Consider the following 19,834-nt stretch of genomic DNA (forward strand, 5'->3'; position numbering starts at 1 on the left):
ATAGCACTTTCAATTATTTAGTAAGTACATGTTGTTGTCATCACATAGTTGATTTTAATTGATTTTGTCACTGTCAAACTGCCCAAATTTCAAGTTAACCTAAGGTTCAGTAATTGAGTTATGAAGTTTTTCTACTTCATCCTTCAGATCTGTGTTTACATATGTGTAAGTTAGCATTTGATCCAGGAATTGTTAGCTTGATAATAATTAAAATGAGCTATTCTCATTTATTTATTTATTATTATTTATTTCAGTTATTGCTCCCCATTGGAAATTTTCCTAATTACCTTTCACCTGGGCTTTTATTTGAAATACTGCTTCTAGGTTACTATACATATTCCTTAGTGTTTCATTGCATGTTATTTTTAATAATGTTAGATATAGACATTGTTATAAACATTATTATGCAAAATATTAGAAACATTTGAAAGTCTACATCATGGGTCTTTAAATATTCCATCAGATACTTTGTAGAAATGAGGACAGTATCTCTTCTGTCTTCTCACTTACTTTAGACCTTAGCTCTCAAGCAAATCTTTGTGAGTATCATCAAATAATCTCCAATGGAGTTTTATCTTCTGGTTATATGTACATTGTTGCTCTCCTTTTATTCATCTGGCTGCTCATTTAGACTTTATGGTAAAAAGAAAACAAAACCACTTCATTCTTTATATTGCTAATATATTTTTATTTAAGATTTTTCAGACTGAGGTGAAGCACAAGGTCTGTTTTATCCAAAGCAATAACAACTGTACAATTATGTTTTCCACTATCCAAATCTCTCCATTGTAGTTGAGAGTTTTTTAATTCATTGATTAATTGAGCACCTATTAACCATATAGCATTTCAGTAGCTAATACTGAATGTTGACTGCTGAAGTTTCTGTAGTCTTTTGCAGTTGTTATTCTATCACCTTCTCATACCTATACTTAATGTTATACCTGACAGCATAATTTATTTGGTGTGTTACTTTTGTTTCTTTTACTGTCTTGAACAAGTGAAAAGATGAAAAAGTATTCAACCTTCTGTCTCCTGAAGTTGGATCTTTTTGTTCCAGAGAATGATTCAGTTACATCCATTGCCTGTGTATGAACTGCAGAAACGTAGGAACTGAGGTAGAATTTCTCACCAGTCATGCCAGTTGGTTGGGACGCAGCCATATGACTGGATTTACTCTTCCTCCGAACCGTCTTTCTTCTGCTACTGTAGCCTCTGCCCTTTTTGATAGCATGTCTTCACAAGTCTAGGAGTCGTGCTACATTACTCCTTATCTTAGTACTGAATTCAGTCTAAAGTTAGTGGAAATGAGAACAGTAGGTGGTTTTGGATTTTGAGTTGTATTTTGGAGATAATTTATTCCAACTTGACTGACCTATGTAGAAATTTAGACTGAAATGCACACAAAGTAAGACTGAAAGACTAGCCAACCCAGCAACATCACATAAACTTAGTGATGTCAAAGTAGGACTCCTTGGACTTCAGTGATGTGGCTTCATTCCAGCAGCCTGATTCTCAGTTTTAAATATGTCATGGGGAATGTTGTTCATCAGAACAATTTCTCATCGTTATCAAAAAATTAAAGATCAATGCAAATTTCCTTGAATTGTCTAGAATTTTTTGTAGAATGTGTGTGTGTGTGGGGGGGTAACATGAGAGTAGAAAATAATTCAAAAATCAGTGGTTGAGAGATCACAGTGTGTCAGCTGTGAATGGCAGGTAAGTTCACTATGACATGAGGATTCTTGTGTATTGTAGGGTTAAAATGAAATATAAAGCAGTGCTAATGCTAATGGGAGAGCCGTTCTGGTCTCCATGGTCTGGTGACACCTTTGTATTATTGAGCATCTAAAGCTATGTCCTTACATGCAGAGGATCCTCTGATTGTAGTGAATAGCATTGTGATTTGCTATCAGCTATAATGCTGAAGGACAGCCTGAAATACTGGGTCCCTTCCCAGGACTTGAGTCCTCTGGGTAACATCCTTTCCTAGTTTACCTTGCTTATTTGCTGTAGTTACCCAAGACTCTGCTGAGGCATCTGACCAGGTGTATAACCAGTGTTCAGTCTCAGTGGTATCTGACCCTCCTGTAACTTTCACTGCTGTTCCTGCTCAGGGCCCAAAGAGTTGTTATTACCTTAAGTAAAATACTTTCTTGGACTTTAATTCATTTCAGCTTGAAAATCTTTAATGAGAAGATTAGCAGTATAAAGTTAGGTGGTTTTGTTTTCATTTTATCATAAAGTTCAAACTAGCAAGTTCTTTGATTTTCTTTTTGATTCTTTACCAGGCCATAATTTAAAGTCTTTTTAAAATTGTTACCACATTTTGATAGCTTCAGTTAATTCTTTTAGTTTCACCAATTCTATACTTAGGCCCAGTATGAATATTTTATCACTAGTATCCTTCCAATTGGCTTTTATGTGCCTAATTACATGCCAAGGAAATTTAGTATAATATTTCAAGTGTTACAAGGTGTGTAATAAATGATAATGTTATTCCATGTAGTCTTTTGTTTGAGGTGTTGAAGATTTGGAAAAATTAGTGTAAATGGTCTATATGTAATGTTTATATAGATACGTATGTTGATTTAGCCTTTCCCAATAATTTAAAATTTATGGAAGTAGATTAAAACTTTGAATCCATTTTGAGAAAAAAAGAACCCATAACTGCAGACATCCAGCTTTTAAAATAAGCAATGCTCTTTTGTATTGAAAGGAAACTAAATTCGTATTGTGTCTTTGCCCTCCACTTAGGGGTCATTCTGTTTCCCCATCCACGTGTGCCTTAAATGTACCCATACGCGTTCTCTGGTTCTACTTGTGTTTTGTTGCAGGTCTCTCTCTCTTACTCATTGCACAGTGGAGGCATGTATCAGAAACGGACTAGAGACTGCTAATATTTTAGTAACAATTTAACCTCAGTTGGATCACAGTTACTTTGAAACCTAAAATCTTCCTTTTATGTTAACCGATTTGTGCATTTTCCATTGGATTTATGATTCAGAAAGGGGCAAATCAAATCTCTACCACTGATCTTTCCATGTATCTGTACATCAGAATATTATGATTTAAAGCAAGATGTGATCCTATCAGGTTCTAAATTTTCTGCATTGAATTAGTTTACCAGACTACCACTGAGTCTTGGTGATGCTCTGTTGAACAGATGCCCCCAGGATATTTACTCTAGAAATGGAATGTAACTGCTGCTTGTTGGACTAAGGTCTCAGAAAGGGTCAATTTTGTACTGAACTCTGAGATTACTGGGCAATACATCTCAACCCTTCTAGCTAATCTTACCTTGAGCTCAAATGGTTCCTTAGATCATCCTGACATGCTAGAAGGCCTAAATGATAACAAAGTTCAAGACAATGAAATGTCTAAGTTTGGAAAAGCTTCTTTTCTTACCTCTAGCAAATCATACAGTCATCATCAGAGAGGCAGTATATTCTAAACCTGGCTGATATATTCAAATTTATAGAAATTCTATATCCATAATAGATACCAGGACCAGAGAGAAATTGCAAACATACAATATTTGATGGTCCCTAAGGTGCATGGACCTGTGGAAGAGGTTCTGGTATTATAAAGCTATTTTTCTAGAGAAAGAACATGTATAGATTATTTTTAGTACACAGCTTAAAATTGTTTGGTAAAAATATTATTTCAGTCATTGAAATTTAATTGATAATATTTTTAAATCCTGTATGAAGTCCCATTTTGGATAAACAGTGATAATTACTGTCCCTTAACTGACATACAGCAGTCAGCTGACTATGTGACATTAGCTAATGGTTCTTAAAAGGGTTATCCTAGTAAAAAATTTAAATCTCATTTACTATCAACATTATCCAAACACTACTGTATGGTCAGCCATGTTGTCCGTGGCTTATTAATTTTGTACAGAAAACTACTACTTTTAAAATGTCCAAAAGAGCCAGGCACAATTGCACACACTTGTCATCCCAGCTACTCTGGAGGCAGAGGGAGGAGAGTTTCAAGTTTGAGGCCAGCCTCAGCAACTTGGTGAAACCCTGTCTTAAATAAGAAGATCTGGGCTGGGATTTTGCTCAGTGGTAAAGCATCTCTGGGTTCAATCCCCAGTACCATGGGGGAAAAAAAGTGACCAATAGATTGTTATTAGAGAATTGGAGCTGGCAGGGATTACTGGTGAGAAACTGTGGCTTCTTACTATTATTGTTTTTAGCAGTTATGAAATAGATAGTTCTCCTGATATATATTTATAGGATACTAGAAATCTATATTGTGATGTAAAATGAGGAGGTATCCTATTCCTAAGAGTTTTTAGAGATATTGACCTGAATACATATCAGGAATAAAAGATCAACTTCATTATTAGCAAATGGGGATTGGAATAATTTATTCTGTGCAGAAGTATGATATTTTCCTATAATGATTTTTTGTTCTAGTATGATTTTATACAGTAATATTGAGACAGTTTCTTCATGTACTAATGTAACACTATAGAATAATGTCCTTACTATGACTTTACAAATTCTGTATGAATCATAGTTTTCTGATGAGTTTGGACTAGGGTAAGCTATTTGCATTGGGACAGATTTTGTTCATTAATGTACTATACCTGCTTAATATACTAAAATTTAAAAGAAAATAATGGTCCTAGAGTTGATATTGTGGTCATTTGGTTTTTTTTTGTTTTGTTTTGTTTTTTTGTTTTTTTTTTGTACTTTTCTCCTCTCTGTAAGCCTGTTTGGGGACATATTGTTTAAATATATTTTAGTCATATTTGCTATTTTATTTTAACACTGTAACTGTGTTAAAGTAGTGTCATCATTACAGTTAGTAAAACATTTTTTTTTTTTTTTTGCTGACCTGCAAATAACAGGTTCTCAGCACTCTGAAATAACATTTGTGTAGCATGCATAAGCATATGACTTGACACATAGCTCTCCTGGCTATCACTAAACACTGTCTGGAAGGTTGTACGTTACTTGGCCAAAGGTAAAAGTGATCCCATCCTAAATCTCAGGTTGAGAGCATTGTCACAGCAGGTTTTCTTCTAGGCATGCACATAGCTGTAGGTTATGTGCCTGTGTCTCTCTGTTTGATCACATGTATGTAATTCTTTACAAAATGATAAATAATTGTAAAGAGCATGAATTGAGGACAGATAGGAAAGAACAGAAAGAAAGAGAGTGGTTGTTCCTTCTGCCAATCAAGACCATTGAATTTGACTGCTAAATATGCTTGACTTTCTGTGTCCTGTGCTTCACACTTGCACCCCATCCTGTGATTGGCTTGCCACTTGCAGGTGGGACCTCACTGCCTCTTCCCACTTTTAACTCAGAGCTTGTTTTTGCTGCTGTTTGTGCTGAGGGAGTCAACTCTGACCTACCAGACTCATCTGAATCCTTATCTTTTCCTAGAAGGCTTTTCCAGTGTTTCTATTTTCATTTAGATTTTTCATCCTGTACATCTTTTTTTTTTTAAACTTTTTTCTTTTAAACAGAGTCCCCATTGTGTGATGATTTTGTGTTCTCATGATTTTACAGACATTAGTGTTGATCATTGTGTCACAGTCTCCTTATAGGGAGAAATAGATGTCTTTTGTTTATTTAAAGGTTTGTACGTAACATGGATCATTACTAGACACACAGTACGTCCTAATACATTCATTTTTTTATTGATTATTATAGAAGTAGAAGTATAGTAATTTAGAGATTGTTAGGATTCCGTTACAAATGTCCAAAGGTTGAAAGCTTGTCAAGACCTTTGGGATAAAAGCATAAGCTATTGGAATGCATTTGTTATTTTATATATATTGGTAATAGCAGCGATGTAAAAGAAATGCTCTTATACTTTATTTACACATTAATATTATCCTGTATTTGTAACTACTGTTTTAACTTTTCGTACCTAAATCCAGTTTTTTCACATCTAACTTGAAGTCATAAAATTTCATTCATTCCAAACTAGAGAACTGTGGACATTAACGCACGTCTTGTTTTCTAGTACTTGACTTCTGTGGTTAGTTAAGATCGTTTCTACTTCCCAGCCCTCCGTCCTGTGATACCGGACAGGGCAGCCTGTGACTGGAGTGAGTCTCATAGATAGTATGATTTCTTCCACCTGTTCTCTGCATGTTAGTATTTTAAAGTCTGTGAGAAACTTGAACTATTTTAGGGAAAAACCACTTCTTACATCCTAAGAAAGGGGTTTAATAGACCTTCGTTTGCCAGCAGCATTGAATTTGGTTTCTTTTACTATTTGTAGATTGGGGTATTTGGAGAGTGGAAGTGGAAGACAGGAAGACCTGTCTTTTGAGGCAGGAAGTGGCAAACTATAGCCTGAAGTTCAGATCAGCCACAGTGCCTGCTTTTGTAAATAAAGCTTTATTGGAACACAGCCACACTAATTGGTTTATGCACTGTCTTCTGTTTCTTTTGTGCTACCTTGGCCGAGGTATGTAGTTGTGTCAAAGACCTCATGGCCTCAGAGCTGAGAGTGTTGACCATCTGGTTCTTACACAGAGGGTTTCCCGCCCCTGATCTGAGATGCTGCTGTGCTGCTGAGTTTTTGTGATGTAAGGGGGAGAATTCCAACTAATATGATATATGATGGTTATGGCTAGAGCAGAGTTTATGGTCTCTTTTACAATGAAAAATTTCATGGGAATGAGGTTTTAAAGACAAATTCAAATCATTTATGGCATAGCAATTGTAGTCCTCACGTGTCTTTCTGTAGAGCGAGTCATGATCTTGGTTCTTATTGGCCTGAGGTGGCCTGACATTAATATTCTGCTTGATACTCCTCCCAGAAATTATTTTGACAAAAGCATCTTCAACCCTTGAATTGAATTGAAAAGTAGAAAAATATATTTCACAGTTTTTGTAATCCACCTGTTGTTAAGAGGTTTAAAAATGATAGGCTTCAGCATGGTTGAGGTTAAATTTCTTTTCCAGCTAGTTAAAAGGATCTAGTGTGTTAATTAGGCTAATTATCACCTGTTCAAGGCAAGATGGCACTGGAGACTCTTGGCTTCAGTGCAAGCTCCCTGTTGAGCTGTGTAGAGGCCCTTGAGGGAACTTCCCACCCTCCCACTTCTCTGGAAGCTTCTCTGGAGTCTCCAGGGTTGAATTTAGGAAAGGAGACTTTGCTAATTTTAGGTTTTTGTGACTACTTGATATAAATTATGCTCATGTTTTTATGTAATATGAAATAGGCAACTCTCAATATCTAGCCTAATGTAAATACTCTAGACATCAATATTTTCATGGAAAACTCTTGGTTTCCTTCATTGAGGCCTTTTTATACACATACACATATTCTCAAGTAGATGATCATTTATGTCACTAAATTTCTTAATATAATTATTGCACTTTAGCTATTGTACCTTTTGATTATTCAATTTATAGAAAATTGAAATTTTTTATTTTCTACCTAAATTAAAGTTACGTGTTCATTCAAATTTGTTTAGTACTTTGAAACTACATAGAAAAAAGATGAACAGGATTACTCTGGAATAATATTGAGATATCTGTTGTGGTTTTAGTACCTATATCATATGAAATAATGCTTTATGTCTAAAGGCAATATTGTATATTTTTACTTAGTTGTTTCTTGGGCCAGAAACGTGAAAAGCACCTCACAAGTGTGATGCTTGCAGATACTGAATTTGTTATTGAGGAGGACTTTCTTGAACTTCTTCAACTTTCTTTGTTATCCTTTGGGGTACTCAGGATACTTTTTACGTACAAGTTTCTCCTGTGCATTAAGGGACCACTGCAGTTGCTCTTCATGGTTGTCTTTCTCTGCCCCTGTTCAAGAAAGTGATTCACTCTCAGTTCTATCTGCAGCTCTGCAGAAACTTGCATGGTAACTCTACTGGGCAAAGACCACATCATTTTCCTTCTATCTCTTAGTGTATCATTAAATAATTATTAAATTATAATCATTAAAAAGAAGCTTTTATTCCAAAGAAAATTGTGCATTGGTAGTGTTTGAGTAACTTAGAAATTGTTGAAACATTCGTTAGTACATTAGGTTGTCTTGCTAGAAATCATATAAACCTTCCTTTGCTTGTACACTTCTATATTGATTATTCACAAAGAGCAGCAATACCAATCAAATTTTTTAATATCAGTTTATTTTACAATAATGATTTTCAGTGAATCAATACCTTTGTGTCACAGTTTTAAAAGATAGTGCTTGCATAACTTTTTAAATATTTTGACAAAGTGTAGCCTACTCGTTTATGAAAGTTTCATTTGTGACACCCTGAATTTCTTGTTGGTATACTTCTTATAGATATGAGTTTGTGTGATTTATTAATTTAGCAAGAATGTTCCTAGGTGTAATGTGGAGGAGATAAGGAATGTTGTTTATTTAATTAAAATACTGACTTTGAATTATGAAAATAAAAAAAAAAAACACTTTGGATGTTGTTAATTATAGTCATATTTATTTCAGAATCCTTCTTTTTAAATATGACAAAGAGCTGTAATTGTCACTGTACCAGTCTGCTTCCTGAACCTCACATCAGGTGTTAGTGTCCTTAAATGATATTGTGTGTTCTTCTGCATGTGGGTTTCATGTTTATATATTTAATATTGATTGTTTAAAATTATATATGATATAATCTTACACTTGTTTTTTAAAGCAATTACATTTGTAGGATTTTAAAAGATATATGTAACCTTAGTTAATTCATTTTCACATCATGAGGATATTTCAGTTTATGATTCAACTCATTTGCCTACTCCTTGTCTTATGATTGTTTAAATGTTAATCAAGAACATTTATTTTACATGTCTGTACTTGTGCAAGTGTTTGTCAATGGAACCATGCAGAGTGACACACAACAATAATCCTAGCTACATGGGAGGCTAAGGCAAGAGAATGGCAAGTTCAAGTCCAGCCTGGGCAATTGAGTGAGAACCTGTCAAAATTAAATCAAAGAAAGGACTGGGGATGTGGCTTAGTGGTAGAGGCCTGTGGGTTCAATCGCCAGTACTTCCGCATCTAACTTAAACCAGATAGATTAGACGTTCTGGAATAAAATTCAGAGGTAGAACAGGCTCAATTTAAAAAGCATAGCTAAAGTGATAATATTACAAAATCATTTTGTATTGTACAGATTAGGAAACAATATAGAAATACATTAATGACATTTCTTACCTTAACTCTTTTTAAAAATAAATTAATAGCGTTTTTTCAGAATACTTATATCTATATATATAGTTTGGCTGTATACAGATTTTTCATTCAAGTTTCTAATAAAATGAATAATCTATCTACTAGAATTTTAATTTTTTAAATAATTATGTAATTTGAAAGAGACAAGTATAAAATTCATTTTATGATACTTACTCTTACAATATGGAAAGGTAAAATTATAAATGTTATATTGATGTAACTGATATACCTTGTCTGCCATTTAGACATTTAAAAGCAGGCAAATGCTTTAACAAAGACTTAAGACCAAAATATCTGTAAAGACAGTGCTGTTATTAATATAATAATAATTCAGCTCTTTACTTATTCTTTGTCCTAACTTTGTCCATGATACCTAGTACCACCAGAGGAGAATTTCCAGTTTTTGTTATATAACTGACAGCGGGACTATTTAGTATTTTTTCTTCAAAGCTGGAGATGCATATTTAAATCTTGAGTGTGTTACTTCTACTTTGAAAACAAGAGACTTTCCGAAGAAGTTCCTTGGCACTTGCTAAACCCTCTTGCCCTGTACCTCTGCCTCTGAGTATAGCAGGCATGACACCCAGGGCCACTCCAGGTTGACAGGAGTACTAAGGAAACACAGCAGAAGTAGCAGTGAGTAGAGAACCCTCTCATAACAGAAGCACCAGAAAAATGCTTCGATTTTATTTAGGAACCCCTGTTTAATTTGGGAATCCTTATATATTTGAACTAAAAGTTTAACTTTTAGCTGAAAGCTTCCCACAAACAAAAAAGGGCTTTATTTCAAACAGTGTTGGCATCCTAGACATCTCAATCCCAGAAACTGCATGATGAAAACACCTCTTGGTTGGATTTGCTAAAGGTGTTATGTCTGACATCATACGATTGAAATTATTTCCCTCAAAATTCACTAGTCATTCCTACATTGTCTTCTGATTACCTAGGTGGCTGGTGAGAAATCTTGTATCATTTTGATTTCTTTGGCATGTGATTTTGTTTCCTTTTGAAACTTTTTCAATCTCTTTGTATCTAGCTAGTAAATACATCTAGTGAAGCCTGAGGGAAGGGAAGGGGAGGTAGCAACCTGGCCCTTTTAAATTCCAGATCTGATAGCCCTGCTTGGTGGGTGTACTTCAGTAAACAGAAAGCAGATGTAAAGAAGCTAGGAGCTGAGCCACTGCCATCCACAAGGGAGCTGGTTTCTTTGCTCAGGAAAGACATTCTCCTGAGCTTGTTTCTCATGCCTCTGTAGTGCTATCATGTTATTTTTTTTAAATATGAATTTATAAATGTTTAAAAGCTTAAAATTCAGTCTCAAAAGCTTACAATCCCAAAGGGATCTGAAGCAAATATAAAAAGCATGACTGATGTTTGTGCATGTAGATCTCTGCCATAGGTGCAGCCCTGCATTCCTTTGTGTGCGAGATAGACCACCATTTGTGAATCAACACAAGTGCCCAGGGAGGAGAAAAGACCAAATGTTGGAAAAATGGGAGGTGTGATCAACCTGAATGACTCCTGTCACTGTGATGTCCACATCTTGAATTCCGATTCTGAAGTCTGTGAGATTAGGGGAGAACCTAAACTGTTCATCATAGCTCATTCCATCCAGGTGGTCTAAATCACTCACAGCCCCACTGAGCACCAGGTGCCATGGTGTTCTTTCATGTGCTTGTGTTACTTACCCTCTCAGGCTGTAATCTCTGAATGATTGCCCATTAATTACCTTTGTATATCCTCAACCAACCTTCTAAAAAAACTCTCTCAACTTGCTTATTTTTGCAAAGTAAACCTCTTTTCTTGCAAATTCAGTTAAGCAAGAAATATCTATCGGGCGGACAGAAAATATTTTATGACCTTTAATCTCACACCCTGAGTCCTAGGGCTTAGCCCGTCCCTGATGGGTGGTGTTGGTTTCACTCAGGGAGCTGCAGGCGGTGTGGAGTCACAGTGGGCCGGGTGCTGTCAATGCCCTTCCTCCCAGCTGGGGGCATTTCCTGGGATTGGGATTCCTCCTACTGGCTCTAATTTCCAGTTATCACCTCTCTTTTAAAGTTTAAATTAAAGACCCCTCTGGGAAGCCTCGAATTGGCCCTGCCCCATTATTGCCATTATTTTAAATTTATGATGACTTTTACAGTTTTTTCTGGTGTCGTCTATTTTTGTGAACAGTTTTTCTCCCTTAGTATTTTCCTTGGAATTTTCCTTGAGAGCCATTTTCCTTGAGTCTTCTCTACTCTCCAGACAATGTTCATGCAGTGGCAGAGGGTCAGGTACTTCCGAAGACCATCCAGAGCACACACTGGCACTCCTTGGTTTTAGCTCTTGGTGTCTCCTGGAGATATCTCAGAGGACTTCCTCCAAGCCCCAGGAAAGCCAGGGTCCCTTGGGAGATGACAGAATCCCCCCTGATGTTGAGTGAAAGCAAATATTTTAGAATATTTGAGGCTCAGACCTTCTGTAATTCCAGGAGACATCCCATCGATAAATAGGTCTTAATCTTTATAAAGACAGTTTACATTGGTAGTATTTCCAATTCTTTTCAAGCTGCCAGTGAGTGAACTTATTTATTTTCATAAAGCAGATTGTAAAGCATATGAGGTTTTCTGAAAGTCCAGTAGTGGTCTTGGTTCTTTGTTATCTGGCTTTTGTTGTTTTATGACAGGCACTGAGCTAGAGTTTAACATTTTTATTACATATGAATAATAGAGTACTTATATTGAGGTTTCATAGATGTAATTTTGTTAAATGTACATCATGGTAGATTTAAAAATGAGGGATTTATTTTGTCATTCATGAAGTTGTAATACAGTCTGGAGAAACTATTTGTTAAAAGATAGCATCTACTTAACCTCCTTATTTATTTCTTGTAGGAGAAGGTTAGATTCACAATAAATACATGAAGAAATAAGTAGATAGGGGAATTTATCTTGGAAATAAGATCCCTGTCATGGTTTTGAAATGTTAAATGCATGAAGACCTGCCAAAGAGATATACGGACATGATATTTTTTTTTTACAGTGCATTTCAAAGTATTTAGTTATATTTGTCATTCTCTAGTACCAGTAAGCAATGATCAAATGATATATTTATTTAAAAATCAGTCTGTGTTAATGGATGTAAATATAGTGTCTCTTCATGTACATTATAGAGATAAATAAATTACCAATTTACTATTAATGAAGCACTTACAATATGGCATTTCTAAAATATTTATCAATGCTTCTATTTCATTTAAGATCTTATTTTATAAATATACATAATGAGAGATTTTTATAAAAGGCAGTTCATAATTTGGTTCTTAATAATAAGCCTGAATGTTTTATTTGTTAAAGTAATCCACATTGACCCCAAAATTGAGAAGTTTTCTATTTGGAGCAGGGATTCTTTATCTGCCCTAATGAGACTGAGGAAATTTGTAAAGGCTTGATAAAGCCTTTATGGAAGTATATTCTCTTTTTAGAACTCTTCATTCATAACTTAAGATACAAGTACTATTATCTTTCATATTTTTAATTGTATTAACTGGCTAATTGTATAGTGTACTTGAATATGGTCAATGTGAACTGCCCTGGCATGATGCCTGTCAACTTATTAAAATGTTTTAATTTTGATTATTGAATTTTAATTTGCTTTTATTTGATTTTTCATTATCCCCTATTAATTACTGAATCTTTTCATTGTCACAGGGATTGTTTTAAACCCATACTGTTAGATATAAAAAGTAATTTTTAGTGATGACTTTATAAGTTTTTGAAAAGAGATAATAAGATCAACCAGAGGAGTTATTAAATATTTTGTTTATGGTCCACATTTCCTTTATTATTAAGCGTCTCAAAAGCTTAAAAGCTGAAACTGAACTTGGAACCTGAAATATTTTATTACGCAAATACTGATTGATTATTTTCAGTCACCCCCCCAGTACAGGAAATAATTGCAGTTTCTTTCTGTCAGAGACTCTTTATATAAAAATCTACAGTTCAAATGTTTTTGCCTTTATCAAAGGGCCTTTTTTTTGTACCAGGATGGTAACCCAGAGTGCCCCTCAATCAGGGAGCCAGGGGGGCTCCCTGTTCTCTCTGGACCTGGTGGTGTGGGCGGCTGGGTGTTTGAGGCGCAGCGCAGCTGCAGCAGCACCCGCCACCCGCCTGGCAGGCAGCAGGGCTTGTCTGAGTGGTGGAGTATGGATAGCATTTCATTTAGCCTTTGCTCTGACAGCCTATGCCCTGGATAAGTGGTGTGGGCCTGTACAGGTGAAATCTATTCTCACTTTTGCCTCAGGGGTGACTGGACTGTAACAGAATTTTTCAAACCCGTTGGGCCCAACCGCAAAGCAGAGAATAAATGGCTGAAGTGCCAGGCCTCGACAGAAAAATCAATGCCTGGTTATACAGACATGACAGACCAGGCCTGCAGTTCTCCTCACACAGGCTGTGTGCGCCACACTCTAGGGTTACCCAGGGTCCACCTGGGGCCTTTGATGTTCATGTGCAGGCTGTATTTACATTGTTCTCTCTGTTTTTCATGCAGGAAATTTACATGTCACTTATGTGATAGAAGTTTCACAGAGAAATGGGCTCTGAACAACCACATGAAGCTCCACACAGGAGAAAAGCCATTTAAGTGTACCTGGCCCACATGTCATTACTCATTCCTCACAGCCTCTGCGATGAAAGACCACTACAGGACGCACACAGGTGTGCCACGCCCCTTCTGTCCCATAGGCTGGGCAGAAGGGAACTGTCTTAGTCATAGAATTTACTTGAGATGTAGTAATTGCATTTGAAAAGGTATGATACCACTTAGTGCCTTTTAGTAATACTCGGGATAGCTTTAAAGTTACATTTTAGAGTGTGCGTGCATGTATGTGTGTGTGTGTGTGTGTGTGCATAGGTTCATGTCTGGAACCTCATTTATGGAGTGCTTGTGTGTGAGTATGTGTATTACCACATCTTTTTAGATGTGATTTTTATCAAGGATCATTTGGGATATTAAGTTTTCAAAAAGAACTAGTCTTCTATTTTATTACAGATATAATCTAGGTTCCATAATATATTTGAATAATATTGAGTCTTGGTTTTACTTACCTTTTAAAAATTTTAAATAAGTTAATACCATTCTTTAGGAAAGAATGCTGTCAAATCTAACACATAGATTGATAACACATAGAGACTATTCTATATTGAACTACTGTATTTTTTTTTCAAAAAAGCATATAAAAAAAGGACTAAATTAGCATAAATTTTGCATCAAAACATAAAAGGACCCTGTGGAATTTAAACAAATTGATAGCAAAAACAGTGTCGAGAACACATCTCTATTGGACATGGTACTGAAGATGCAGGGTTAGACCTCCATCACTATCTATCTCCCTTTGTGTGCTGTTGTTACATGCTATGTTTATCACTTGTTTCTCTTTGTCTTAGTAAAGTGGGCTCAAAACTTCCTTATATGCTTATATCTGAGTGCTTTCTTTATGTCAGTATAACTATATTACTGTGAACTATTCGGTATTTTTGTCATCTTCTTTACACCTCTGAATGTATTTTATTTCAGTGAAAAGAATAATAATTAATCAGCATTCTCAAATGTTCTTCTGATTACCAAGAATCCTATATTATTGTTAGAAATTATAGGTTAAAAGTTCTTCTCAAGCAGTTTGTGGGAAGCCTAGGCCTCCTTAGCTTCCTTGACAAGGGTGTTGACGATTTAAGGTCTCCAGCCTGCCCTGAGAGATCACTTATATCGAGCAGCAGATGAAAAGCCAGTGCAGATGTAATTTATCGTCGGCGTTTCCTTCTAAAGAATAATTGTGGAGACTTGGCTGGATCAATAATATGGATTTTTGTTGTTAGGTCTTGTAGTCTGCACCATAATGAGAGAGAGGGGACAGTGGCTGTTTTCTAATAGAAAATAAAGGATTGGTTTCCGTGTCTTTCTACATCTGAATGCAAAATGGCACACTTGAAACTAATTCAAGTTGTTACGGAAAGAAACCTCCTATTCAATCGCCAAAATAAAAATATAGCATGCTAATGACCCCCTCGTTATTGAGTAAAATAGTACAGTTAGCTCTTTCTTATTTTCTCAAAAAATATTCTTGTGCCCAATGATTAACCCTAACTACCCCCCAAAGCAAGTGAAAATTGAATTTAGAATGAAAAACAAATCAAACCACCAAGGTAAATATGACATACAATACATTGGAGACTAGCATCCTAAATAAAATCCTACACATCAAAAAATCAAGGTCACTAATGTATCTAGAATCAAATCACATGGAAAATGAATAATTTTTCCTTGTGTCTATATACATATATATCTTAAAATAGGGGCAGGACTAGAACATAATATATGCAGCATACATATACATATTATGTGTATATATATATATATATGTGTGTGTGTGTGTGTGTGTGTATTATATATATATATATATAAAACTAGAATGTAAATCCTATGAAGATTTTTCTATCCTTACATTTATTTTTATCTTATAAGAAAGATGTAGGTCACAAAGAAGTTAATAAATGACAGAAAGGAAGTTCTTGAATTTAAAAGCAATAAGAATACTCATTCCTGTTTAGAAAGCATGACAGTTGGATGCACACACCGGCATACCTGCGACACACACCACAGAATGCGTGTGCGTATGCCTGTGCCTGAATGTAGTGACACACCGGCACACCCCACACGGGTGCCTTCCCCAGTTTCTGCACCTGTGGGAATGCATGTTTCTTCCCGTACACACACAAGAGAGCCCAGAAAGCTGGGGTAATGAATACATTGGACCCAACATTTTTGCCTCAACATAGAATAGTATGCTAATATCAACAAGCAAATTGTCTTTTGGGGAATAACAAAAAGTCTACTTCGGTGTTATTTAATTGATACAAGAGCTAGTTAGAAAGATTTATATTTCAAATTGATTAAATAATTAAATGAGTGATTATAATTACACTTTATTCTTCACAGCCCATCTACTCTGTTTTGTCTATAATGAAATAATGATGCCAAGAAATAAACTTAACCTCGAAAAAAGAAAGTGAGGATAGTAAAAATATTTAATTCAGCTTCATTTTTTGAGTAATAAACAATTTAACATAGCATTGGTAAATAAGAGTAAACATTTTTGTTAAAGGTCTCTTTATTAATAAGTGTTCTTTTAGTTTAGAAAAGCCAACAGTGCTCTCAAGTAATGGAAATACTTTTTGATTACCACAGTTATTCTGCCTTTCTGTGTTTACTATTTATTCTGACCTTACAAAGGCAATTTCAGTTTCCCCTAATGTGGCAAGCTAAATCTCTGTTGTGATGCACCAAAACTGTAGAACAAAGCAGGCTGATGTGGACATACCCAGGAAAGACTTGTTGCATTAAATGTCTAAGTGAGTAAAGGGAGTAAATATAGATACAAATGATTTATTTTATTTCTGGAAAAGTATTTTATAATTTCACTGAATCTCTCCAAGGTTAGCATTTTTATTCCATTTTGCCCTTCTTTGTGAGTCTTGTGGGATGAACTGCCTAGCTGGCCAGACCTTACTGCCTAAATAAGCAACAGAAGAAAGATATATTGTATTTATAAACTGTAGGGCAAGATATTAGCTTGTGTAAAAAATGCTTAAAAAAATGAGCATTTTTACCACTTTTAACATTACCACATCTGCCAAATCTGTCTTTAATTGTTGCAGAGGTTTCAAGTCCAAAGCTATCATTAAAGATGAATAGTATGAATTTTTATAGTATTTCTTTAGCAATCCCTAGACTTCCTTTTTTGTGCCATGAAAGTTTGAGAAGCATAAAAAGCATTGAATTGCTATTGGTACTGAGTAATGTAGATTTCATTGTTGCTCAGGATCTTCAGTATGTTCAGGGAAACCATTTAATTCATATTATTAAGTAGGAAGTGATTAAAGAAGACCCAAATAGAATCTGTAAAAACAATTCAGTATTCTTAAGTTGTTAGAAAATTCAATATGTTTTATTTAAGCAGAATCGTATATACTGTATATTAACTATTCCAAGCAATCTTTACTTAGCCCAGAAAGGCCAGATGTATGGGAATTGTAAAAAATCAGGATATGCATAAAAACTGTTCAAGTGCATAAAGCAGCCCCATCTGGAAGACATCTACCAGAAATGAAGTTGTACAAAACCATTCCATTGATAATAAAGCTAATTTTTATGGGTCTGACAAGTATGTAATTATGTTCAGTGGTGCTTTTCAGATTTTATCACAGTCAATAAACCGCAGTGGTAATTTCATTCCCATTTGACATATTTACATGGAAACATTTGATTGGAGGAATTAGTAACCCTGAAAGCCTTGATAGATATGTTTTAATGATCTGTGACCTCCGCAGTCCCTCATCTGTTTATTGTTGCAACAGGCGAGAAGTCGTTTCTGTGTGACCTCTGCGGCTTTGCCGGTGGGACCAGACACGCCCTCACCAAGCACCGCAGGCAGCACACAGGTCAGTACCAAGTCTGCAGAGAGAGAGAGCACTGTGTCCAATATCCCAGCCGCCATTCTTGACCTCATCAGTTTCTTTTGTTTAATTTCTGTAAAATCTGTGTATTTGAGGACCTATAGAAAATTCTATTTGAATATTTTAAGATTTTAAATTATCTACTTATCTATATTTAAAAAGTAGATGTGTTACATATTTCAGCTATCAGATATCCTCAGTAAATTCATATTAAATAGGAGAAGGAAAAAAAAAACTAAAAAATCCCAGCAGTCTGGCTCCCCAAGCCCAGATGTATGAGGCTATCTTCTCTGACAGCAAGATGCTACATGAGCCTCCTGGGGTGGGACCTGGGGAGCCTGTGTTGGTGGTTCTCCATCCTCTCCCCCCAGCTCACAACCCCCTACCCACCTGCCTACTTATATATGTGTCTGCCCCGTTCCCTTCTGCCTCTCTGCCTGCCTGCCTGCCTACCCTCCTATTGGTCAGTCTGACCATGAGTTAATGTGATTGAAGTTATTCTTGATATTGATTATTAATGGGAACAAAGGAACAACATAAGAGATAATCATGGTCATTGAAGGGAATCTCCCCCTCCTCCAATAACGTACATTCTTGGTGATTGAACAAAATAAAATAGATTCCTTGACTATGAACACTTACAAATGAGAAGTTTTAAATGTTTCTCAAATTTGTTTCCTATTTTGTGTAATTAAATGGGTTTTATAAGTAATTATTTTCATAATTATAAATTATGTGTTTGGGACAGTACTGATTCATGGCAATTGTCCCTTGAAGTTATTAACAAAACCACATTTTACTACTAGATATTTTCTAGTTAAGACATTTGGTAATACAGTGATAACTAAGTGTTGTACTTTTCTTTTTGTACATGAGAATGGTTGAGTTAGGCAGTCGCACTCTGAATGGCATGAAATTAAAGTATGTAAAATGTGTTATTTATGGTACATATGATTCTGGAAATGCTGTGTTGAATGGGTATAGGCAGCTTTAGTGCCCAGGACAGTATTTGTAGGAACAGTGAAAATGAATGCCCGTCACTGCTTTTAGATCTTGCACGTTTATAATTCAAATTTCCATGTGGAATAAGAACTGTTGAGTCAAAGGGAAATTTCCAGCTTCTAGCATAATGTTGGAAACATAGATATACTTTAAACACATAAAATGTCATTGTAAGTTTCTAGGAGCCACCTGTGCATGCATTATTTTAACCCCCTGACTTAAGTATTTGGTGTGAGATGTCAGGAGATGTCCAACTGATGGCAGTTGTCCTTGACCACTGCTGTGGAGTAGTTGGAAATGTGTGCAGAAGTAGTGTGCTCATTAGGATTTCTACTCACAATGTTTTAGTTTACTAGTACTCAAAGTATTATGATTTAAATGTCCCTGTATTTCTCCCTGTTTGCTCTGCTATGGCCCCAGGGGACAGCAACTCCCACTCTCCACCTCTGCCGCTGGGTATTGTCCCTCTCTGCCCCACAGTGCAGACAGCAGTGCTGTGATCATAGGCCTTCTAGCTGATGGATCGATCAAGAAACCTGCACTGAACCAGCACAACTTTATATTTTATGTCAGGTCCAGAGGCTCCTTATTACTTTGCTATTAACTTTATACCATATAGGACAATGTCTCACAGACAGAGGTATCTGTCTTTTTGGCATTTATCTGCCTCTCTGGCACAAATCAAACATGATTCTTTAATACCAAAGTCAGTTCTTCAGACTGTTGGTGTCAACAAACAGCCCTGTACAACTCAGTCTAGGCACTTAGCTTTTATGCTATATTTAAAATGTTGCGGCAACATACAACTTTTTATTCTCCAAGGCTAGGCTTAAATGGTGCTTTGAAATCTGTATTTCTCTGATATGTCCCACTTTGACGTGGTTTACCTTTTTACCACAAAGTACCCACGCAAATTACAATCAACTTGGAAAGGGATAGGTATCCAAAGTGTTCCAAATGGCGTAAATAATTCCCTACTGCAATACAGACTGTCTAGGGGGCTGACACAAACATCTTCCATTCTGAGATTTACTTTTATCACCTGTCAGAGACCCTTGATTCAAGGGCACAGAAACCAGTCCTCACAAGCAGTTGAAGAGTCTTGGCCAGCTTAATAACCCAGCCCACCCAAAGGAATGCTAAGTGTGATTTCCTGGAGACAT

The 19,834-nt window shown here is 35.8% G+C and overlaps 1 protein-coding gene across 1 annotated transcript in view; it reads left to right on the forward strand.

Annotated features, from left to right (window-relative positions):
* The window catches only part of Znf407 (zinc finger protein 407), a 430,584-nt gene that overhangs the window by 246,172 nt on the left and 164,578 nt on the right, over positions 1-19,834 (forward strand). The window contains 2 exon segments of the mRNA XM_047526899.1: positions 13,708-13,874; positions 17,571-17,654. Of these exon segments, the coding sequence (XP_047382855.1) occupies positions 13,708-13,874; positions 17,571-17,654 (251 nt within the window).

Source organism: Sciurus carolinensis, chromosome 15, assembly GCF_902686445.1.
Source record: "Sciurus carolinensis chromosome 15, mSciCar1.2, whole genome shotgun sequence".
NCBI classification, from domain to species: Eukaryota; Metazoa; Chordata; class Mammalia; order Rodentia; family Sciuridae; genus Sciurus; species Sciurus carolinensis.